The 18,091-nt window shown below is 45.5% G+C and overlaps 1 protein-coding gene across 10 annotated transcripts in view; it reads left to right on the top strand.

Annotated features, from left to right (window-relative positions):
* Window positions 1–18,091, top strand: part of NUMA1 (nuclear mitotic apparatus protein 1) — a 66,299-nt gene that overhangs the window by 24,121 nt on the left and 24,087 nt on the right. For 3 of the 10 annotated variants that reach the window (XM_081064789.1, XM_081064797.1, XM_081064788.1), the window contains exons 1-3: window positions 6,827–6,977; window positions 11,613–11,687; window positions 15,942–16,027. In XM_081064789.1, coding sequence (XP_080920915.1) covers window positions 11,646–11,687; window positions 15,942–16,027 — 128 coding nt within the window. In that variant the 5' untranslated portion in view covers window positions 6,827–6,977; window positions 11,613–11,645. Of the gene's footprint in view, window positions 1–6,028; window positions 6,160–6,484; window positions 6,503–6,826; window positions 6,978–7,180; window positions 7,327–7,764; window positions 7,879–11,612; window positions 11,688–15,941; window positions 16,028–18,091 lie in introns of those variants that run through there. The other 7 variants (XM_081064795.1, XM_081064796.1, XM_081064793.1 and 4 more) reach the window with 5 other exon arrangements.

The raw sequence follows: 18,091 nt of genomic DNA, 5'->3' as shown, positions 1-18,091 counted from the left end.
GAGTCAATATAGCATTCTGTTTAGAAAGCCAACTCCTATCAATATTTGTGTTACTTTCCTTCAGTGGTTAAAGGCTTCCTGGTGTGGTAGAAGGAGAAGTGGATTTGGAACTAGAAAGATGGGTGTCTCAGTGCTGTATAGGAGGTGGAAACATGGAAGATAAAGAAGAGAGAATGAGAGGGAGAGAGAAGGGAGGGGAGAAAAGAGAGAGGTATCTGAGTTTTGTAGCTACTTGAAGCCTATTGGAAACAAACCAGATGGGGGCAGAGTCCCTGTTCTCCACGCTTATGTTCTGAAATTACAAGTTGTCGCAAATCGGCAGACCTTGCTCAGGCATACACATAAGTTGTAAAATTTCTATCTCAGGCAGGAGATAGCAAATCTTCAGCAAAGTTGTCACATGTATTCCAGCATGGATTTAGGGTGGGACTATGTGACCATTAAGGTCTCTTTCAACCTTGAGATTCTGTGATTTGTTGACCAAGTATAGAAAGCTGCTTTTCTTTAGGCTGTTTAGACCAATGTAATTATAAATTCACTTTGTGGCTTTTGTTTACGAAACCTTGTAAATGACCTGAATATAGCGCCAACTGCCTTGCATTGTACCCCATGTGAAGTTGGTACTGACCAGTTTCCACGGACCTCCTTGCGTCAGGATTAATGAAGCACCCACATGTGCACCATGTTGGGGATGAGGCCCAGGAGGTAACACGAAGGGCCTGTTTCTAGGAACTTTTTTGGAAAGGAAACCCTAACTGGTGAAGTTTTGATCAGATTCTGAGGAAATGAGTTTTATTGCAAGATTTTTGTTGTTGAGAATGGTCCTGGAGAAAGATTCATGGGAATTTTTGGAGGTGGAAAAAAATCATGGGAAATTTTTAAAGGTACTTTAGATATTATCTAGCCCAATCCCCTTTTACTGAAACCCAAACTATGACAAGTGACTTGTCTTAAGCCACAAATTTAGTGAGTAGCGGATCCAGAACTTACCTTCAGGGGTTTCCAACACCAAATCTAGTTTGTGTGTTTTCTATCATTAGCAAGGCTGTCTCCAAGAGTTGCAAATCTTTACATTAAAATTGTTCTCCCTTCAGTTTCTATTACCCTTCTCATCATCAGTTCTGTGTTTGTGAGCAAACATTGTGCTAGATATGTTGTCTGTAGGGACAGAGCCATTTACTCTTCTGTACAATGAAACAAGGTGAACTGGTTCTTAGGTGTTTTGTAGAAAGACCTTCTTGAGGGAGAACTGTGTAGGGCCTCTTGGATGTTGTAATGAATCCTCTCTGGGTTTTGACTTGCCCTCTGCCTTTCTCCCCAGGAAGCTGCAGGCTTACCAACACTGTCTCATTGTTCAGCCCCTACCCTCTGCAGAGGGAGAATGAGTCCTGATAAATAAACGCTAAGTCAGGGTTCTGAAACAGCAATCCTTTGCTCCAGCCAATGGCGTTTCCTCCATGGCTTCTTACCCTTGAGATCTATCCAGCATCCCTTCTAGGAGAATACTTTTTCCAGGCTTGCTGTTTCAGTGGAGTTTTGGCCCTTTGGTGTTTGTAAAGCTCTTGCATCTTCAGAAAAAATTCTTAGTGGTTACTTATTTTATTTTTTTAGTTTTATTGGAGAATATTGGGGACTAATGTGTTTCACCAGGGCTCATCAGCTCCAAGTCGTTGTCCTTTAATCTAGTTGTGGAGGGCACAGCTCAGCTTCAAGTCCAATTGCCGTTTTCAATCTTTAGTTGCAGGGGCACACGCACCATCCCAGGTGGGAATTGAACCAACAACCTTGTTGTTGAGAGCTTGTGCTCCAACCAGCTGAGCCATCAGGCCGCCCCTCTGGAAGCTCAGCGGCAGCTCATTGTCTTCAGTCTAGCTGTGGAGGGTGCAACTCACTGGCCCATGTGGGAATCGAACTGGCAACCCTGTTGTTCAGAGCTCGTGCTCTAACCAACTGAGCCATCGGCCACCCCTTAGTGGTTAGTTTTGAAATTAGAACTGTTTAGTTGTTTTGATTAAAAAGTTGATTTTTATGAGGAGGTAGAAGGTGCAAGGCTTCTTTGAGCCACTGAGAATGTGCTAGCTTTTATTCATTCATTCAATGATTGTTTTTTTAAGAACAGTAGAGAATAATGTACAGACCAGATAGACAACTCACTACTTACGTGACTAAGACACTTAATTCCTGAGCCTCAGATTTCCTCATCTTTAGAATGGAAATAAAACCTACTTTATAGATTGTCCTGAGGATTAGGTGAGATGACCATGTAGGAGAGTGGCCTCTGAAGAAGACAGACTCAATTGGGCTCAAATTTTGGCTCCAACACTTACTAGCTGTGTGACCTTAGGCTAGTAAGTGTAGTAAGTATTTACGCTATCATTTTTCTTTTTTGTAAAATAGAGATAATCATAGTATTTGGGTTATGTGCCATTGGGTTATAGTGAGGCTCAGACAAAATAAAGCACGGTGGTGTTTAGCGTAGTGCCTGGCCCATATTTAGTGCTCATTAAATGTTAGCTATTAATTACAACAGTAACAGCAACAGTAGTAATAATAGTGTTTAGGTATTTGTTATGCTAGGACGTCAAGTGGCAGAGGAAAGACTAGAAGGCATTGGAGTAGGGCAGTGGATCCATAGAGGGTTATTCCTGCCAACTTGCCTCGCAAGGGCCTGTAGGGACCGAGAGAGAGGCTCTCACTGGGTCCTAGTCTGCAGTCCAGCTGCCTACAGCAAAAGCCATGCTTCCAGACCAGTAGGCTGAGCTAGAAGCTTCAGAGGGACTGGAGAGGCCTTATTCACTGTAAGACCAATCTGGCTGGGTGGGGGGTTTGGGTAAGGGCGTAAATGGCTCTAGAGGGTAAACCAGGGCCAGGTCATGCGGGGCCTTGAATCCCAGGCAAATGATTTGTATTAGAACTACCCCATTCCTGGGCCATCTAAGGGGAGTTGCTCTCTCTGTCTTTTGTTTAAACTTCGAAAAAGGATAATACACATTAAAAATTATAGCATTTACATTTTAAACAAGAATAATAAACATCCGTGCACCTACCACCCAGCTCGGAGATGTAATATTCCCAGACCCTTTGAAACACACGCTGTGTACTTCACACCCATCACCAACCCCCTCCAACCTCTATCTGAACAGTATCCTGAATTTTGTTAGTCATTTGTCGTTCCTCCAAGCCCCCTTTTTAAAAATGGTTTTAGCACTCCTATCCCAGCCTTCCGGGAGGAGGAGCAGGGGCTGTAGAATCTGTCAGGAGCCGTGTGGCCTGCCTGCTGCCAGGCTAGGCTGGGAGGAGAGGTTGGGAAGTTCTGCTGCTGCCACAGGAGGGGAGTGGTTGGCAGCACCGTGGTGGGGGAGGGAGAGGCTGGAGAAACGGGCCTGGCTCCTTGAGCCGTCCTCGACTTTGGTGGATGGGTTCCAGAGGAGAGTTCAGCCCCTCTGAGGCTGCACAGCTGGAAGCTGTTGCCTGGAGTTTAGAGCCAAGGGAGGGTCGGGGAAGACCTTTTGTATTCTTTTGAGACACAGGATGAATTCTTGCATGTGCTAGGGAGCTACAGGGCTGATGCAGTGCCACGTGCCGCCGTTTAGCAGGCCTGCCTCCTGCTTTTCACCTCACACATTTTCTGGAGTGTTGATTGTGCCAGTGGTTAAATTATGTTTGCCACTTTGCTTTTCTGTAAAAAATTTGGTTTTTGCTTTTCTTTTGTTTTTGTTGTGCTTCTTTCTGGAAGTGATACTGTGGGAATAAGCTACAGGGCCCTGGGAGAAGAAGTGGGGCCACAGGAGGTCTCTGCAGCAGCATGCCTTGGTCTGGGACCCCCACCACTTGCCACAGTCATTCTCTGGTGAACAGAGGATTGAATTTAGAAACCTGCCACCCAGAGGTAGTTCAGTGGAACAGATATTCAAGGAGCCCTGGTGTGCTCGGACTATGGAGGATCACAGAGAAAGAGATGGACCGGGTTATGTCCGTGAGGAATATGACAAGACTTCCGTGCATGCACAGTTACCGCAGTCCAAGTGCCAAATGCAGGATGTAGACATTTTTTCTGATCACCAATGTAATACATGGTTATTAAATGCAAATTCAAACGTAAACAGAGTGTAGAAAGTCCTCCACAATCTCACTCCTCCCCAAGATAACCAGTTAATCTGTCAAGAAATATTTGAGGAGTTGAAATTTGAGCTAGACCCTAAAGTAAAATCCAGAGAGGCAGACTGATGGCAGGAAAGCTAGCATCCTGAGGAACCAATCTCCTGCTCCCCAGAGCTTCCCTGACAAATGGGGAGCCAGCTTCTGCTTGGGACACTTTGGTGTGACAAGGGACCAAAATGCCCAACTAGGAAATTCACCTTTGTTAAGCACCACCTCGTGCCTTATGTGCCAGTGTGTTGGGTACCTTATGCCCTGTTTCCCTGAAAAAAAGACCCAGCCAGGCAATCAGCTCTAATGCCTCTTTTGGAACAAATATTAATATAAGACCCGGTCTTATTTTATGCTAATACAAGGCCCGGTCTTATGTAATATAAGACCGGGTCTTACATTAATTTTTGCTCCAAAAGATGCATTAGAGCTGATTGTCTGGCTAGATCTTATTTTCGGGGAAACACGGTAGATGTTACTGAATTAATCTTTATCACAACCTTATAAAATAACTATCTTTATCTTTGTTTTACAAATAGAGATACTGAGGTTCAGAGGTTACTTGCCAGGGTCACATAGCAGCAGATGGCATAGAGCCCTGCCATTCGTTAGCTGTGTGGTCTCGGGCAAATTACTTCATCTTTGTGTCTGTTTTTTCATCTATAAAGTTGACAACATAGTACCTACTTCACTAAGGGAGTTTTTGAGATTAATGCGTTAGTACACATTAGGCCAGTAGAACAGTGCCTGGCACATAGTTTGCACTCAGCATTAGCTGCTGTTTGTTTTACCTGTTTTCTCTCTTGTTCTAAAATGACCTGCATCATCTCCCCACTTAATTTAATTCTCTGTATGGCTTTTCCTCTCCGCCCAGCTATCCCTCACACTTTCCTTTGCAGTTTCTTCCTCTGCTTCCAGTCATTCCGTTCTCTTCGTCCTGTCTCCAGAGTGTCTCTTACTCTCCTTTCCGTTCTTGCTCACCTCACCCTCCTTCCTGTCCTCCTTACCTGCCTCCTGTCCGTTTTGGCAGCCTTCGGACCCACCTCCCTGCTGCTAGTCTCATTCACTTATATACCAGAATAATTTCTTAAACAGCTGTCATTGTACTACATTACATCTCTGTGTTAAAAATAAACAGCAAAATAAACATTCAAATCTTTACTTGATTTCTTGGCTTAAAGTTCAAGATTCTCCAACTCTGACCCAACTCATCCTACAAGTCCGTTCCACCACTACTTCCACACCTCTGCTTTCCTGTTTTCCCTACTCCTCTCTCCATTTTCATCGGGAAACCCTGCCTATGTGTTTTAAGATAGAAAATAAAATAACACTTTGTTTTCTTAGTTCTTTCCTTGAGAACTGGTTAGAATTTTTATCTTTTTGTGGGAGTTAGCACGTACTGTCTTGAAATAAAATTTTTGAGTCACATTTCTTATCTCCTGTGGAATTATAACTTATCTCAGTGTAGATGCTGGGTTTAATTCATTTTTGTATACTTTGTACAATAATGTCTTATTGAAGTGCCTTGCACATAGTAGGTGCTTAATACATGTTGGTAGTGCAAGTGAAAGGAAGATGAGGGAGGTTCCTGATAACTGGTGGATTTCTCTTGTCTTGGTGAGGGTCACTGTTCAGTGGGTGGAAACACTGTGGTTTTGTTTTCTAAGAGTCAGACATCTTTTCTTTTTGGCCATGTCGCAGAGGCAGAGCCTGCAGGCTCTGCTGATGAGTTCCAGTGCCTGTGTCTTTTCAGGGGCTGCAGCCAGTGCCTAACTTACTAGGTCCCGTGCCTTGGCCCCTCGGCCCCTCCCCACAAATGCTCAGCGGAACAGGGGATTAGGTTCTGGCAGCACAGCTGGGATTTTGGCGGCCATTCCACAGTCAACAATAGCACGCAGCCACCCAGACAGGACAGCGCAGGCCTGCACTCCAGGGCCACAGTCTGTCTAGGCTTCTTGTTTGGGTGGCCGAGGGGGAGGAGTGCGGCATCCTGGCCTTGCCACGCAGAAGGTATGGGCTGGAGAGAGTCCCTCGGGGAATGGGCTGGGGGTGGTGGTGGCCATGTCCCAGTGCAGGCGGCACCCACAGAAGGAGGCAGGCGCTTTGTGTGTGCTTAAAGACACGGCCCGCCCTGGGGCCGGCAGGAAGCTGCCCCTGTTTAAAATGGCCTGCGTCTGGCTCGCTCTCCGAAGCCTCTGTTCCCAGGTCTTCCTCCCTGCCCTGCCTGCCGCCAGGCTGGGGCTGATCTAATCATCAGAGCAGCCCGCGGCCTGCCTTCCGTTCCTGGCCAGGGAGATGGACAGGCTGTCACTGCAGTCTTGAGAGCGAAGGGGGAGTGTCCGGGTGATATCAGGTTTGTCAGGCAGGCCACTGCGAGTGTGTTGTGTGTGTTTACGCCACAGTTTGCCTTGGTTCTTGCCACTGTTGTAGTTCACTGTTTTTGTCTGCTGGCTGGTGCCTCCCCCCCCCCCCCCATCCTCTTCTCTTGTTTGTGGGCCAGGCCTTCGCTGCGCCTCCTCCCCAGTACCCCTCCCCCCTTACCCCTGACTGCCACCCCTCCCCCCTTGCTGAGAGTTCCCTGCTTCCCTGCGGCTCCCAGATCACGGAAGCTTGCTGTGCCTTTAAAGAAAGCAGACTCCTGGCTGTGACGCACTTCTGGCTGTCAGCCAGGAAGATCGCTCCTGCCAGGCTGACTGAGAAGAAAACCAACAACTTTTCTTTTGTGTGTGGGGTTACTTTCCACTAGCCCCCCCTTTCTCCTCTCCTTTCAAGATTTAAATGCTAATGGCGGATTAAAACCTGTAAATACGTTTGGCTTTAGGAATCTGGTAAGGCCCTCCTGCACTGAGACTTTTTCTCCTCACTCTTTCTCGGGGGGTTTTTGTTTAAACATGGACGAGGGGGTGCGGTGGAGTCTCCCCCCTCACCTCCCTTTCCAGCGCCATCCTTAAAGGGGAGGGAGAGGAGAGGGAGAGCAAGTAAACACTCAGAAACAGGCGCTGGGAGCAGAGCTTGCCAACATCCGGGAGTTGGCGCCTTTCAGAGCAAAGGGTTGCTTTCTTTCCCCTTCGCGTAGATGTCAGCGCGTTTTTGTTCAGAGGGGGAAAGCGTGTGCGCCTGCATGTTGAACTGTAGGGACAACTCAGGAGAGCTTCTCCATTCCCAAGTGAGGTCTAGGTGTGTACGCAGTTGTGGGGAGTGAAAAGGGTTCATTTTCCAGCTGGTAGGGACCAGGGTGTGTGAATACAGCAGTGGGGGCAGGTGCTGATGAAGTGCTGGAGTGGGCGGGTGTGTGCGTGCGTGTGCGTTTGCAGTGTGTGGCTGGGGGCCCCAGGCTTGGTTTGATTGCAGCCCTTTTGCCCACGTCTTTCTGACCTGGACCCTACAGAGCAAGGGGGCAAGGGCAGATATCAGTAAGCCACTTTTGAAGAAACCAGGGAAGTCTTGGTTTCCCCTGCAATTGCTCCCTTGTTCCTCACCAGGGCCTGGGGATTCTGGGCCAAATTCTAGGCAACACGGGGGTGGTCTGTGTGAAGAGCGGGAGGCCTGAGCCCGGGGTGTACATCCAGCAGACTGGTTTGCATTGACCTCAGGAGTGCAGAGAAACCCTTGGGACTTGGACGAGACAGCTTGCCCAGGAGTCGCCAGGAATTGAAGAGGATTGTGTTTTTCTCTCCTTGGCTTCCATTGCAGCTGCTGGTCCTTGGGCAGTTCATGCACCGAGCTAGGGTATGCACCAGCAAGATGTTTTCTATTCTGTTCTCTACGATGAGTTAGGCTGTGGCCACCTAGTTTGGCTTTTGTTGGGCCTCTCTGGGGTAAACTAACAGGTGAGATGTGGGGGTTTGATTGCCTGTGCCTCCTGACCTATCCCTCCCAGAGTCAGGAGTCCCTGGATGAGGGTATTCACTCTTCTTAGATGTGGGGGTCTCTCATGATGGAAGTACCTCTTTCAGAAAGGTGCACAGAGCATGAAATTCTTATGGTTGCAGGCAGGCAGGCTGTCACGGCAAGTGGTGGTAAGTCATGCCATTGAGCATGGGCAGACAGATGGAATCCCCATTTCCCTTATGAGCAGTGAGCCTGTGGGCCTTTGGAACCTTGGCGTAGATAGGGGGCGGGGCGTGTGGAAGGACCCTTTGAGGTGGAGTTTGTGTGGGCTTCGGGCCTTGAAATTCTGCAAGTGGGGTTAGTATCTAAGAGAATGAGGGTTCAGCAAAGGCACGAGCTGAGTGATCAGTACAGTTTTGTAGCTCTCTGGGACCAAAGGTCACTTTGGTGTTATCTTGAGGCGAGGCTGGTGTACAGGCGGGCAGTCAGTGGCTAAGAGGCAGTCTCCAAAGGAGCTGGCACCCAGGCTGGGGGCGGGGTAAGGAGAGCAGTGCTGCCACAACTCAGACCCTCTGGCCTTTGGCCTATCACTTGGTCAACCCTTAAAACTGAAGCTTTTCAGAACAGACCCCAGAGCTCAGCAACCTGACCCTCTGGTCCTGGTTCTTGCATCTGAACAGGTGGTTTGCATTAACTTCAGTCCTGGTAGGAAACTGTGGCTGGGTTTTAACTCTTTAATACCCAGAGAGGGTGCATGCCAGGTGGCCGTGTGTCTCTTGAGTGTCACTTCCCTTGTTTAATATATCTTTTCTGGAAACATGGAGGGGTATTGTAAGTGTGGGAATTGGCCCTGATAGTGAGGGAGTTACATTATGTCAGTTTTGAAAATGCAAGGAAGATGCAAGGTTTTTAGTTTGTCAGGTCGCTGCTTCTGTGTCTTGGTTCTTTCTTGAGCCCCGGGGAAAGACTGAGTGTCTTGTTAGCTCTCTGACGCCTCTGATTTGGATTGTGGGGCTCTTCCTTTCAAAGAACCAGGTAGGTGGGAACTCTGAAGGTGCCCTCAAAGGGCCTGCATCCAGGGTTCTCAGTTTTTGTTTGTTGATTGAAGGTTGCAGGGGATGCCCGGTCGTGTTGGGGTAGACCCCAGGAGATCCTTCCGTGAAACGGTTCCATGCTACAATCGCGGGGATCTGTTTTTCCATCACCATCACCGTCTTCTGGGTGGGGCCTGCCTCAGATTTCAGGGGGAGGGTGGGGAGGATGGTGTTCTGGCCGGGAGCCCTCGGGTTCTAAGCCAAGGCCTACTTAAAGCTGTAGTCCCAGTGCGGAGCACAAGCGGTATCACTGGCTGCACCCCTCCTTTACCCAGACAAGAGTGACTGGCTGGGCTGTCTCTTCAGGCTCTCACCCCTGTGTCTGGTCCCCGAGAAAGTGCCCCTTTGCGGGCTTTGAGCTGACAAGGTCCTTCTGGAGTTCCTCGTGTTGATGAGTATTGAATTCCTCCTGTGTCTGTGCTTGGGGAGCATAAAAGAAGGCATTTAGGCTTGACACCAGTTCTCGAGCCATGGAACTAGTTTCAGATGGGCTCCCCTGGGAGGACATAAGGGTTGTATGTTTTGTCTCTGAGATGAAGGGAAGAGGTTGGTTAAACCTCCGGTCATTTTTAGCAGCACCACTGTGGATTCTCTGGCGGCAAGATCTACCTCCCGTTGCAAATAAAATTTCTGACTGAAGTTTTTGGGCCTCATCAAAAGGATGGCAAGTCTGGAGGCAGCAGTGAAGATGAGGGGGAGGTGATCAGGGCCATTTCCCTTGTTCCTGAATAGCTCAGACTTTTTTTTTTTTTTTTATATAAGTTAGCATTTGGGCATTGCCACCTTTACCACAAGGGCCAAGCCTGGTCCCTCTGACATTAGGCTGGCCAACCACCAGAAAAGCTTTTTTGCAGTGTGGTAGTGGAGGCCATCTGCCTTCATCCTTGCCTGGCACCAAGGAGCTAGGCAGTTAGTGCCCATGGATAGACCGTCGGGGTGGAAATCATCTAAAACTTTGGGACACAGGCCCCTTAGCTTCTCTGCCCTCCTGAGATCTCCCTTAACCACTTCACTTGCTGTTGCCAGAGCCCAGGTGAATTGGCTCATTTCCAAGGCTGACATTGCTAAAATAGGTGGAATCATGTTGGGTTTGCAGGGTCAAGAAACAATTATAATTAGCATTCAGTTATATTTAGCATTTGATTGTTTTCTTCTTTTATTTAATGCTTCATGTATGTTTTATTTCACTCCTCTCCCTGCTGTCGGTCAGCCCCTCAACGGCAGGGACCATGTCATTGTCTCCCATTTCAAGTAATTTTGTTGTATACTCTCAGCTAGCTTCCAGCACAGGATGAACACATAAGGATTAAGAAAATAACCTTTTTGATTGGTTGATAAACAGGGTACACTCGCATAGGAAGGACTGAGAGATTTATGCATCTCTTCCCTACTAGACAGGCACCTTACGGACAAGAAGGTGTTTTCTTATCCCCAACACTTTGCATACAGAAGGTGCTTAGCAAATGTTGGTTCCACAGAAACCACAGCTTGGAGATGCTAATATGCGGGGAGAGTTATAGATGATGTGGCTCTTTCCACTCTTGTTCTTCCTTGTAGAGTAGTGACAAACTGAGTACCTGTGGGGGTGGGGGTGGGGGTGGGGGTGGCCGATTGCTCCCATGGAGATTTGTGGGAATTGTAGGGGCTGCTGGGAGGTGTTGGGGAATATTTAGTCACCAGGTCTGTGATCTCTTGGGTAGGTTGGCAGGCAGATGGCCAGTTCCCAGTGGAAAGAGAAATTGGGGATAAGAATACCAGGACAGATACCTAATCTTTCATTAAATGTCCCATGGGCTATCCACCAGAATTGGATGTGGCTTCACCAGATCCCCCATTTGAACCTGTCTTTGATGTTTCTGTGGGGGATATAAAAATCCAGAATTTGGAGAGGTTTCCTCAAGGACTTGGTTATTATTGTTGGTTAGGTAGAATTTGGGTGCTTGCAGAAAGAGCCAGAAATCAACCTTTCTGCTTAAAACATAGTGATCATTTATTGACTACCTACCAGGTGGCAGGCACTGTGCTATTGGCTTTTATCTGCTTTATCTCGAAAGCGTCACAGTAACCCAGAGAGAGTTTGCAGATCCCATTTTGCAGATGAGGAAACTGAGACTAAAAGAGGTTATGCTACTGGTACAAGGTCCCAGGACCATGGTATCATGGAGTCAGCATCCAGAATTGGGTATGTCTGGAGAACCACGATCCATGTTTTATGGGTACCATGTTCCACAGAGCAGGGTTGAAGCGCAGCTTTGAGTGTTGTGTTTTCAGAGGTAAAGGAAGAGTGTGTGTGGAACTTGTGGACCTTGAATTAAATTCAGGATGTTTTATGTTAGCTCTGATGTAATAAGTGTTATAGTAATTTTGATGTATACTCTCAGCTCTTTACATGTTCCCATGGTGCCTTGGTGGATTGAGTGCCAAGTGAAGAGTGATTTGTTTAAGGGTTCAGAGCCACCAGTTAATGGAACGGTTTCCCCTCCCCCTCTGTCGTGGATGTCTCATATAAGTAACTGCGCTTCTTCCTTTGGGTCCCAGGTGCATCGGCGGTGACGATCTGGTATCACCAAGATGACGCTCCATGCCACCCGGGCGGCTGCACTCCTCTCTTGGGTGAGTGGGCTTTTCCTTTGCTAAACTTCTCCAGGAATTTTGGGAGAGGTGGGAGAGGAGTTTCCTAAGAGCCACGGCGATGTAGTCTTCTAACCTCCCGACTAAGGAAATAATGTTTGCCTTTGCCTTTCCCCTTAGTTTTTGATTTTATTACTTCTGGTGATGTTGCTGCCGATAGTGACCCACGACTCGACTTGTGCAGGTTAGAAGAGCCTTCCCTAAGGTGTATCTTCCCATTTGGTCACAGCAGGGTGACGTGGAAACACATCCTCATTTGCTCCCTGGATATTTTTCTGACTGACAGGGTTGATGCTGAACTTGACTGACATGCAGGGACTTTGGTCTCCAAAGGCCTTTAGTTGTAGGGCAAGGTTCTCCTTGCTCTCTTTACGGCGTTTTCTCTGCTTCCGCTGTCCTCCTGTTGCCTTCTTGATTACTTCACGAGGATCCTTTTGGTATATATTTTCATATGTTTTCTGCCTGAGACAATAGCAAATGAAAAAAAATAATACTGAACATTGGGAATTTAAAGATACAGAGAAAGAGAAGAGGCATGGAGTGCAGTGATGGTACGCATGGGCCTTGGAGTCATACAGCCCGGCTTAGAGTCGTTGTTCTGGCCTGGGAGCGCTGGGCAAGTTACTTAGCCTCTTCCATTTTAAAATGGAAATAACAATAATAATACCACCTCACGGGGTTACTATGAGGATATTGAGATAATGTGTGTAAGAAACATTTAGCATACACGCAGTCATTTAGCACAGTATCTGAATAAATAATTCTCGATACTTAAAATATTGCCTAGGCATGCTGTTTGGTACAAGGTATTTAGTAGTCACCCTGACTACTGATCAGTTAGCCAATTAAAGAGCCAAATTTTTAAAAAGTTATAGGATATTGTAAAGGAAATGAATTTTTAATTTCTAAGTAGGGTGGATTTAATAAGACCGTGTCATTAATCACTATCAAATTTCTAGTCAGGAAATAACGAGTTTAATGTACAAAATGTGCATTTGTAGCCTTCAGTTTCTGAAATAGATACAAATTTTAGTTATGTAGTATAAAATGGGTATTTTTATACTTATATTTTATATTTACACTTCATTTCAATGTTTTGTTTGTATTTGAAACATTGTGTCTTCTTCTCCTCCCTTCATCCCCCTAAAAAAGGCTGGTTGGGTTATGAGGGACCACGAGCTATGTCTATAATTCACTGGTTTAAGTAAATATTGGGGGGTCTGTTAGCCACATTGTTTTAAGTTGATCAGTTTATCTCTTTATTTAGGTTCTAGGCTTGTTTTTATGGTGACTACTACCATTACAGAGAAGAACAGACACAGACGAGTTTATTTAAGAGCAAATACTTGTATACTTTTCTCAAAAATCACGATGAACATGCATTAAAATATAATTACAGGGCTTGCCCGGTGGCTCAGGTGGTTGGAGCTCCTAACACCGAGGTTGCCAGTTCGATTCCCACATGGGCCAGTGAGCTGCACCTTCTACAACTAAGATTGTGAACAACAGCTCCCACTGGAGCTGGGCTGCCATGAGCAGCCGGAGGTGGGCGTGAGCAGCCATGGGCTGCCGTGTGCTCCTGTGGGCTACTGTATGCTGCCATGAGTGGCCAGTGGCCAACGTGACTGGCCGGCAGGAGTGTGAGCTGCCGCGAGAGCTGCTGTGAGTGACCAACCGACAACCGGTGACCGACTGCCTCAGCTGGGGGGAGTGCAAGGCTCATAATCCCAGCATGGGCCCGGGAGCTGTGTCCTACACAACTAGACTGAGAAACAACAGCTTGAACCGGAGGGGGGCGGTGGGGGGGGACAGAAGAAGGGGAAAAAAAACTAAAAAAGATATATAATTACATAGAATTTTTCAATTTAAACAAAAGTCGGACAGCTAAAGTGGATTTTACGACACTGTAGCAACATGAAATAATGCTTATGTTAGAAGAGTGGTTTAGAACACACATACACATGTGATAATTACAGTTGTGTTTTTAAAAGACGTAGGAAAAAAGAGTAAAGAAATAATCAAAATACTAAGGGTGCATGTATTAAAATACTAGAATGAGTGGAGTTTTTTGGTTTTCCAAATTTTCTGTAATTTATAATGTAAAAATAAATTTATATTTTATTTTACTTAGCGTGTAGCTTGAAATAATTTTGTACCCAGTAGTTACAATGAATACGTTGTTACAGGGAATAGGGAACTTTAAGATTCAACAACCTTAAGAAACCCCGAAAGCCTGACAGGCAGTTCTTGGGTTCTGCGCTGAGCTTGGTCCTCACTTGCATGTTTTATGCTCTCCCTAGAGATGAAAGAGCTTCTCCACTTCCTCACCTTTCCAGTGATTTCTCATTTGAGAACAAAACAATGTATAGGAAGAAAACACATTTTTATATCCATGAAAGAAATTATTGCTGGATTATTTAATTTGTATGACATGAATCCAGATTCCTTAAGTGACTTTAAATCAGCTAACTGATGTGATTTTTCAGTCTTGTTAGTGAACAAGCTTTCGTAGCCCTTGAATACTTTACCTACATTGCAGGTGTTAAAGGGAGATGGTTTTGGATGCTTAAGACTTGGCAGTCTCTTCATTTTTAGTAAGTAGAAAGGGCTCTTGGCCTGGAGTATTCAGAATCCTCATAGAAAATTTACACTGGCCTTTCCTAATTAGATTAAACTTTTTTCAAAGGATGGTATTAATATGTTGTCTTTAAGACTTCAGTGCAAGTCATACTTTATATTCCACACTTTTTTTTTTTTACTTTAAACCTATTTTAATTTATGTCTATCTAGAAGTTGTTTTTAAGATAAAAATATTCAACTGAAGTAAATACTGTTATTTCTGTAGCCAAAACATTGATTTATTTTTTAATCCTCTTGCTTCTCCATTGAAGGCACCTAATTTAACTGCTAACAAGTAGAAGTCTTGCTGGATCTACTTAATTAATTTCATTAACTATAATGGTGCTTTGCATTTAGTGCTTTTATTTTGTAATGTATTCTTACATCCATAATCCCATTTGAAGCCACACTGATCTTTTAAGGTAGATGAAGTAAGGATTTCATCCATTTGGCAAGTGAGAAAATAGACACAGAAAAAATTGATTACAAAGATTCCTAGCAAGTTAGTGGAGGAGCTGGACCCAAAATCCTTGTCTGGGGGCTTCCTCCAGCCCAGTGCCTTTTAAAGAGCACATTTATAAAGCCTAGAATCTATTCATTTGCCTATAACCACTATGCTTAAGTTCTTAAAAATACGGTGTTAAGCAGGCTGCATTTCCTGTCCCTCAGTTTTGCTCATGTGATTGATCGACTTAGCAAACCCTTTCTTCCTAAAGTAATCCAAAGGTAAACTTCCGCCTGGTGAACTTGGTGCCTGTGAGGGTTTCCTGTAGAAGTTGACCAGATATATGTATTGAATAACCTGTGTACTTGATTATTTGCATGTGACTCCTGGTGAATTTTCTGATGGTGAAGACTGATTTATGATTTAGATGGATGCCTGCCTGAAGGCAAAGAAAGGGAACGGGATTGAATCAAAATTGATGGTCCCCATTTCTTCTTTTCCTTCCTCCTTTTTCTTTAATTATCTTGTTCCCCCCTCCATCATTTCTCCCTCATCCCTCAGCCAAAGTTTTGTGTCTGGAAAGAATTTTAAAAACGCATTAATAACAAGATTTAAATCTGTGTGGGAGTGTATAAAATATGTATAGTATTTAATATAAGTTTCAAATAAATATTTCAAAGTTCAAGAGACACAAAGGGCTGTAATGTGAAAATTTGAACTACAAAGGGTTATAATGTAAACATTCAAGATCTATAAAGGGCTATATATGAAAGGCCTTTCTTTTTCCCATCTCTGACTCTGTCATCAGGTTCCTCTCCAGAGGCATTGGTGGTACTAGTTTCTTGTGTATCCTTCCAGAACCATTTTATGCCTAATTTAAAGTATACTCCTAGTTCTAGAACATTCTAAGAGAATTAAAGCTCTTATTTAGTTGAAGCCAAAGGAAGAACTTGGATGTCAGCATTCAGGTGGCTATCACTGAACGAGCGGGTGCACCATCATTCCTTTGCTGAAATTAAAAATCCTAGAATCATCTGTTCCTTCATTCCTGTAGCCTACAACTGTGGGCACTTACAATGAGCAGAGAGTTGTCCACATGTGGGTAAAGGAACGCACCACAGTGCTTCCGGCGCTTCCGAGGGTCTCACCAGGCTCTTCCCTTTGCCCCTCAGGTGAACGGTCTGCGTGTGGCCGAGCCTGTGGACGCCTTGCAGCAGCTCCAGGACTGCAGCGTCTTCCTCAAGATCATCGACAGCATGTGAGTATGCGCCTCGTCCCTGCCCAGCCTCTCAGGTGAAGCTGTGCGCTGGGGTGGGGACGGCATTTGCTGCCTTGCCTGGGAGCCCGTTGTGAGCAGAAAGCGTGGGCAGGATCTGGGTGGCATAAGCTAGTGTGGGGCCCAGGGGCAAGCACACACTGGCCTCCTCCTCCAGTCACTGTCCCTCCACGGGGAGCTTCACTCTTGTGCCCGCCACGGCTTCCTCACTCTTGCACAGAAGAGCCTCCATCCAAGTCTCTGTGCTCTCACCCCATTCCAGGAGGCTGCTCCGGGGCTCCCTGCCCTCTCATCTCAATGGGAGTCTTCTATAACCCTCTTTTTGTGACTATTCTTATCTTAGAAGCTCTCTTTGCAACCTGTAGGGCAGGAAGAAGAAAGGGGGGAAGCTCTTGCACTTCAGGGAAACAGCAACATTTAGAAATCTCATCTCTAACTTGTTAGCACAGCACAGATATGCCCCTCTCTAAACCATTACAGCATTTCTAGAGTTTTCATCTGCCTCATTAACTTGCTTTGTGAGGTTGATTAGCATCTGATAAGCTTCTTGTTGTCATGTAGCCAGGATTCCAGTTTGGGCCTTTTCTTTTTATACCTGTGTCTTTAGCACATGTTTCCTTTTAACATCACAGTTATCTGGGAAATCAATGGAATGGGGCCTTCTCCTGATATCTTCTTACCTGTCTGGAACGAAGCAAAGATGGGTCAAACTATAACCTACAGTTATTAAGCTCACATAGTTAATCCCTTTTCCTGTATCATTAACGTTCAAGAATTACGGAGGACAAAACTGATCTCTCAGTGCTGTGAGCAAAAGTAGAGGCCAGACATAATATAAGGACTTGGGGGTATAGTGATGGAGAGGAAAGCGCAGTAGACTCTGAGCCCCCAGGCCAAGGATAGAATGAAGTGTTGGGGGGGTTGTGTGGCAGGTAGGAACTGATGTCAGGGATCAGCAACTGTGTGAAGCAGTTTGGCCGCCCTTTCTTAGACAACTGCTCATTAACAGGGAACGAAGGTAGAAATGAGCTTGTGAAAGGCAGGGACTGTGTCTGATTCATCTCGGGTCGTTTGCACCTAGTTTAGGACAGTACATTGATTTTAATTAATGTTTGTTAGGTAATAAGGGAACGAAAATGTAGTTGATATTCTCCATCAGCAAAGCCTAGTGGGGCTGAGTAACCCAGGACAGATGGGTTTGCTAGAGGTTTGTTGTTTTTTAATCTTTTGAATGTATCTTTTGAAATGTGTATTGGTAGTGGGATGTCTTTTAGGATTTCTTAAAAGTCTCTGGCTCTAACTAACACCTGCCTTAGTGCCTCTTAAAGAAATCACTATTCTTTTGGTACAGACACTACCATTTTTCTCTTCCACTCTTACCTAGGTGGGACCTTTTAGCGTCATCTTGAATTCCTCCCTTTTGTTGGCACTGATTTCTGATCAATCACCATCCTCTCAGTCTGTCCTTTAGAAGACTTCTCACATCCCTTCCTCTTGTTTCATTCTGGTACCGGGCCCTCATGACTTCATTCTTCTCTAATCCGCCCTTATTCCAGGGAATTCCTATACATGTGACCTCAGGAACCTTCCTCCAGTTCTGCTCTCACTGTGAGCCTCCGCGGCTGGTCCTTGCCAGGAGGTGGAATGCTGAAATCTTCAGACTTGGTATTCAAGAACTTTCATCAGGGGCCCATCTCCTCCCACCAGTCTTCTTTCCTACTCCATACCCCAATCTTTTCTTTTCTTTCCTTTCCTTTTCTTTTTTGATCCTATAGAGTTTCCAAAATTCTGGATTTCGTTAATTGCATCATGGTACTGCTTTACTTGTTCTCTTCCCCTTGTTGCCTGTAAACTGGTGATTAGATCTAAGTTTGATTAGCTTAAGTTTGTATGTGTGTATGTGTGTGTGTGTGTGTGTGTGTGTGTGTTGCAAGGTTACATAGGTGGAGTTGTGCACCACCTATAAATCAGCATTTTGTTGCAATTCTTAATGAAAATAATTATTTTGCAAACCCTAATAAAATGATGGATCTAGGCAACCAACAT

The sequence above is a fragment of the Rhinolophus hipposideros genome, assembly GCF_964194185.1.
Source record: "Rhinolophus hipposideros genome assembly, chromosome: 10".
NCBI classification, from domain to species: domain Eukaryota; kingdom Metazoa; phylum Chordata; class Mammalia; order Chiroptera; family Rhinolophidae; genus Rhinolophus; species Rhinolophus hipposideros.
This window is presented reverse-complemented; position numbering and strand designations above follow the sequence as displayed.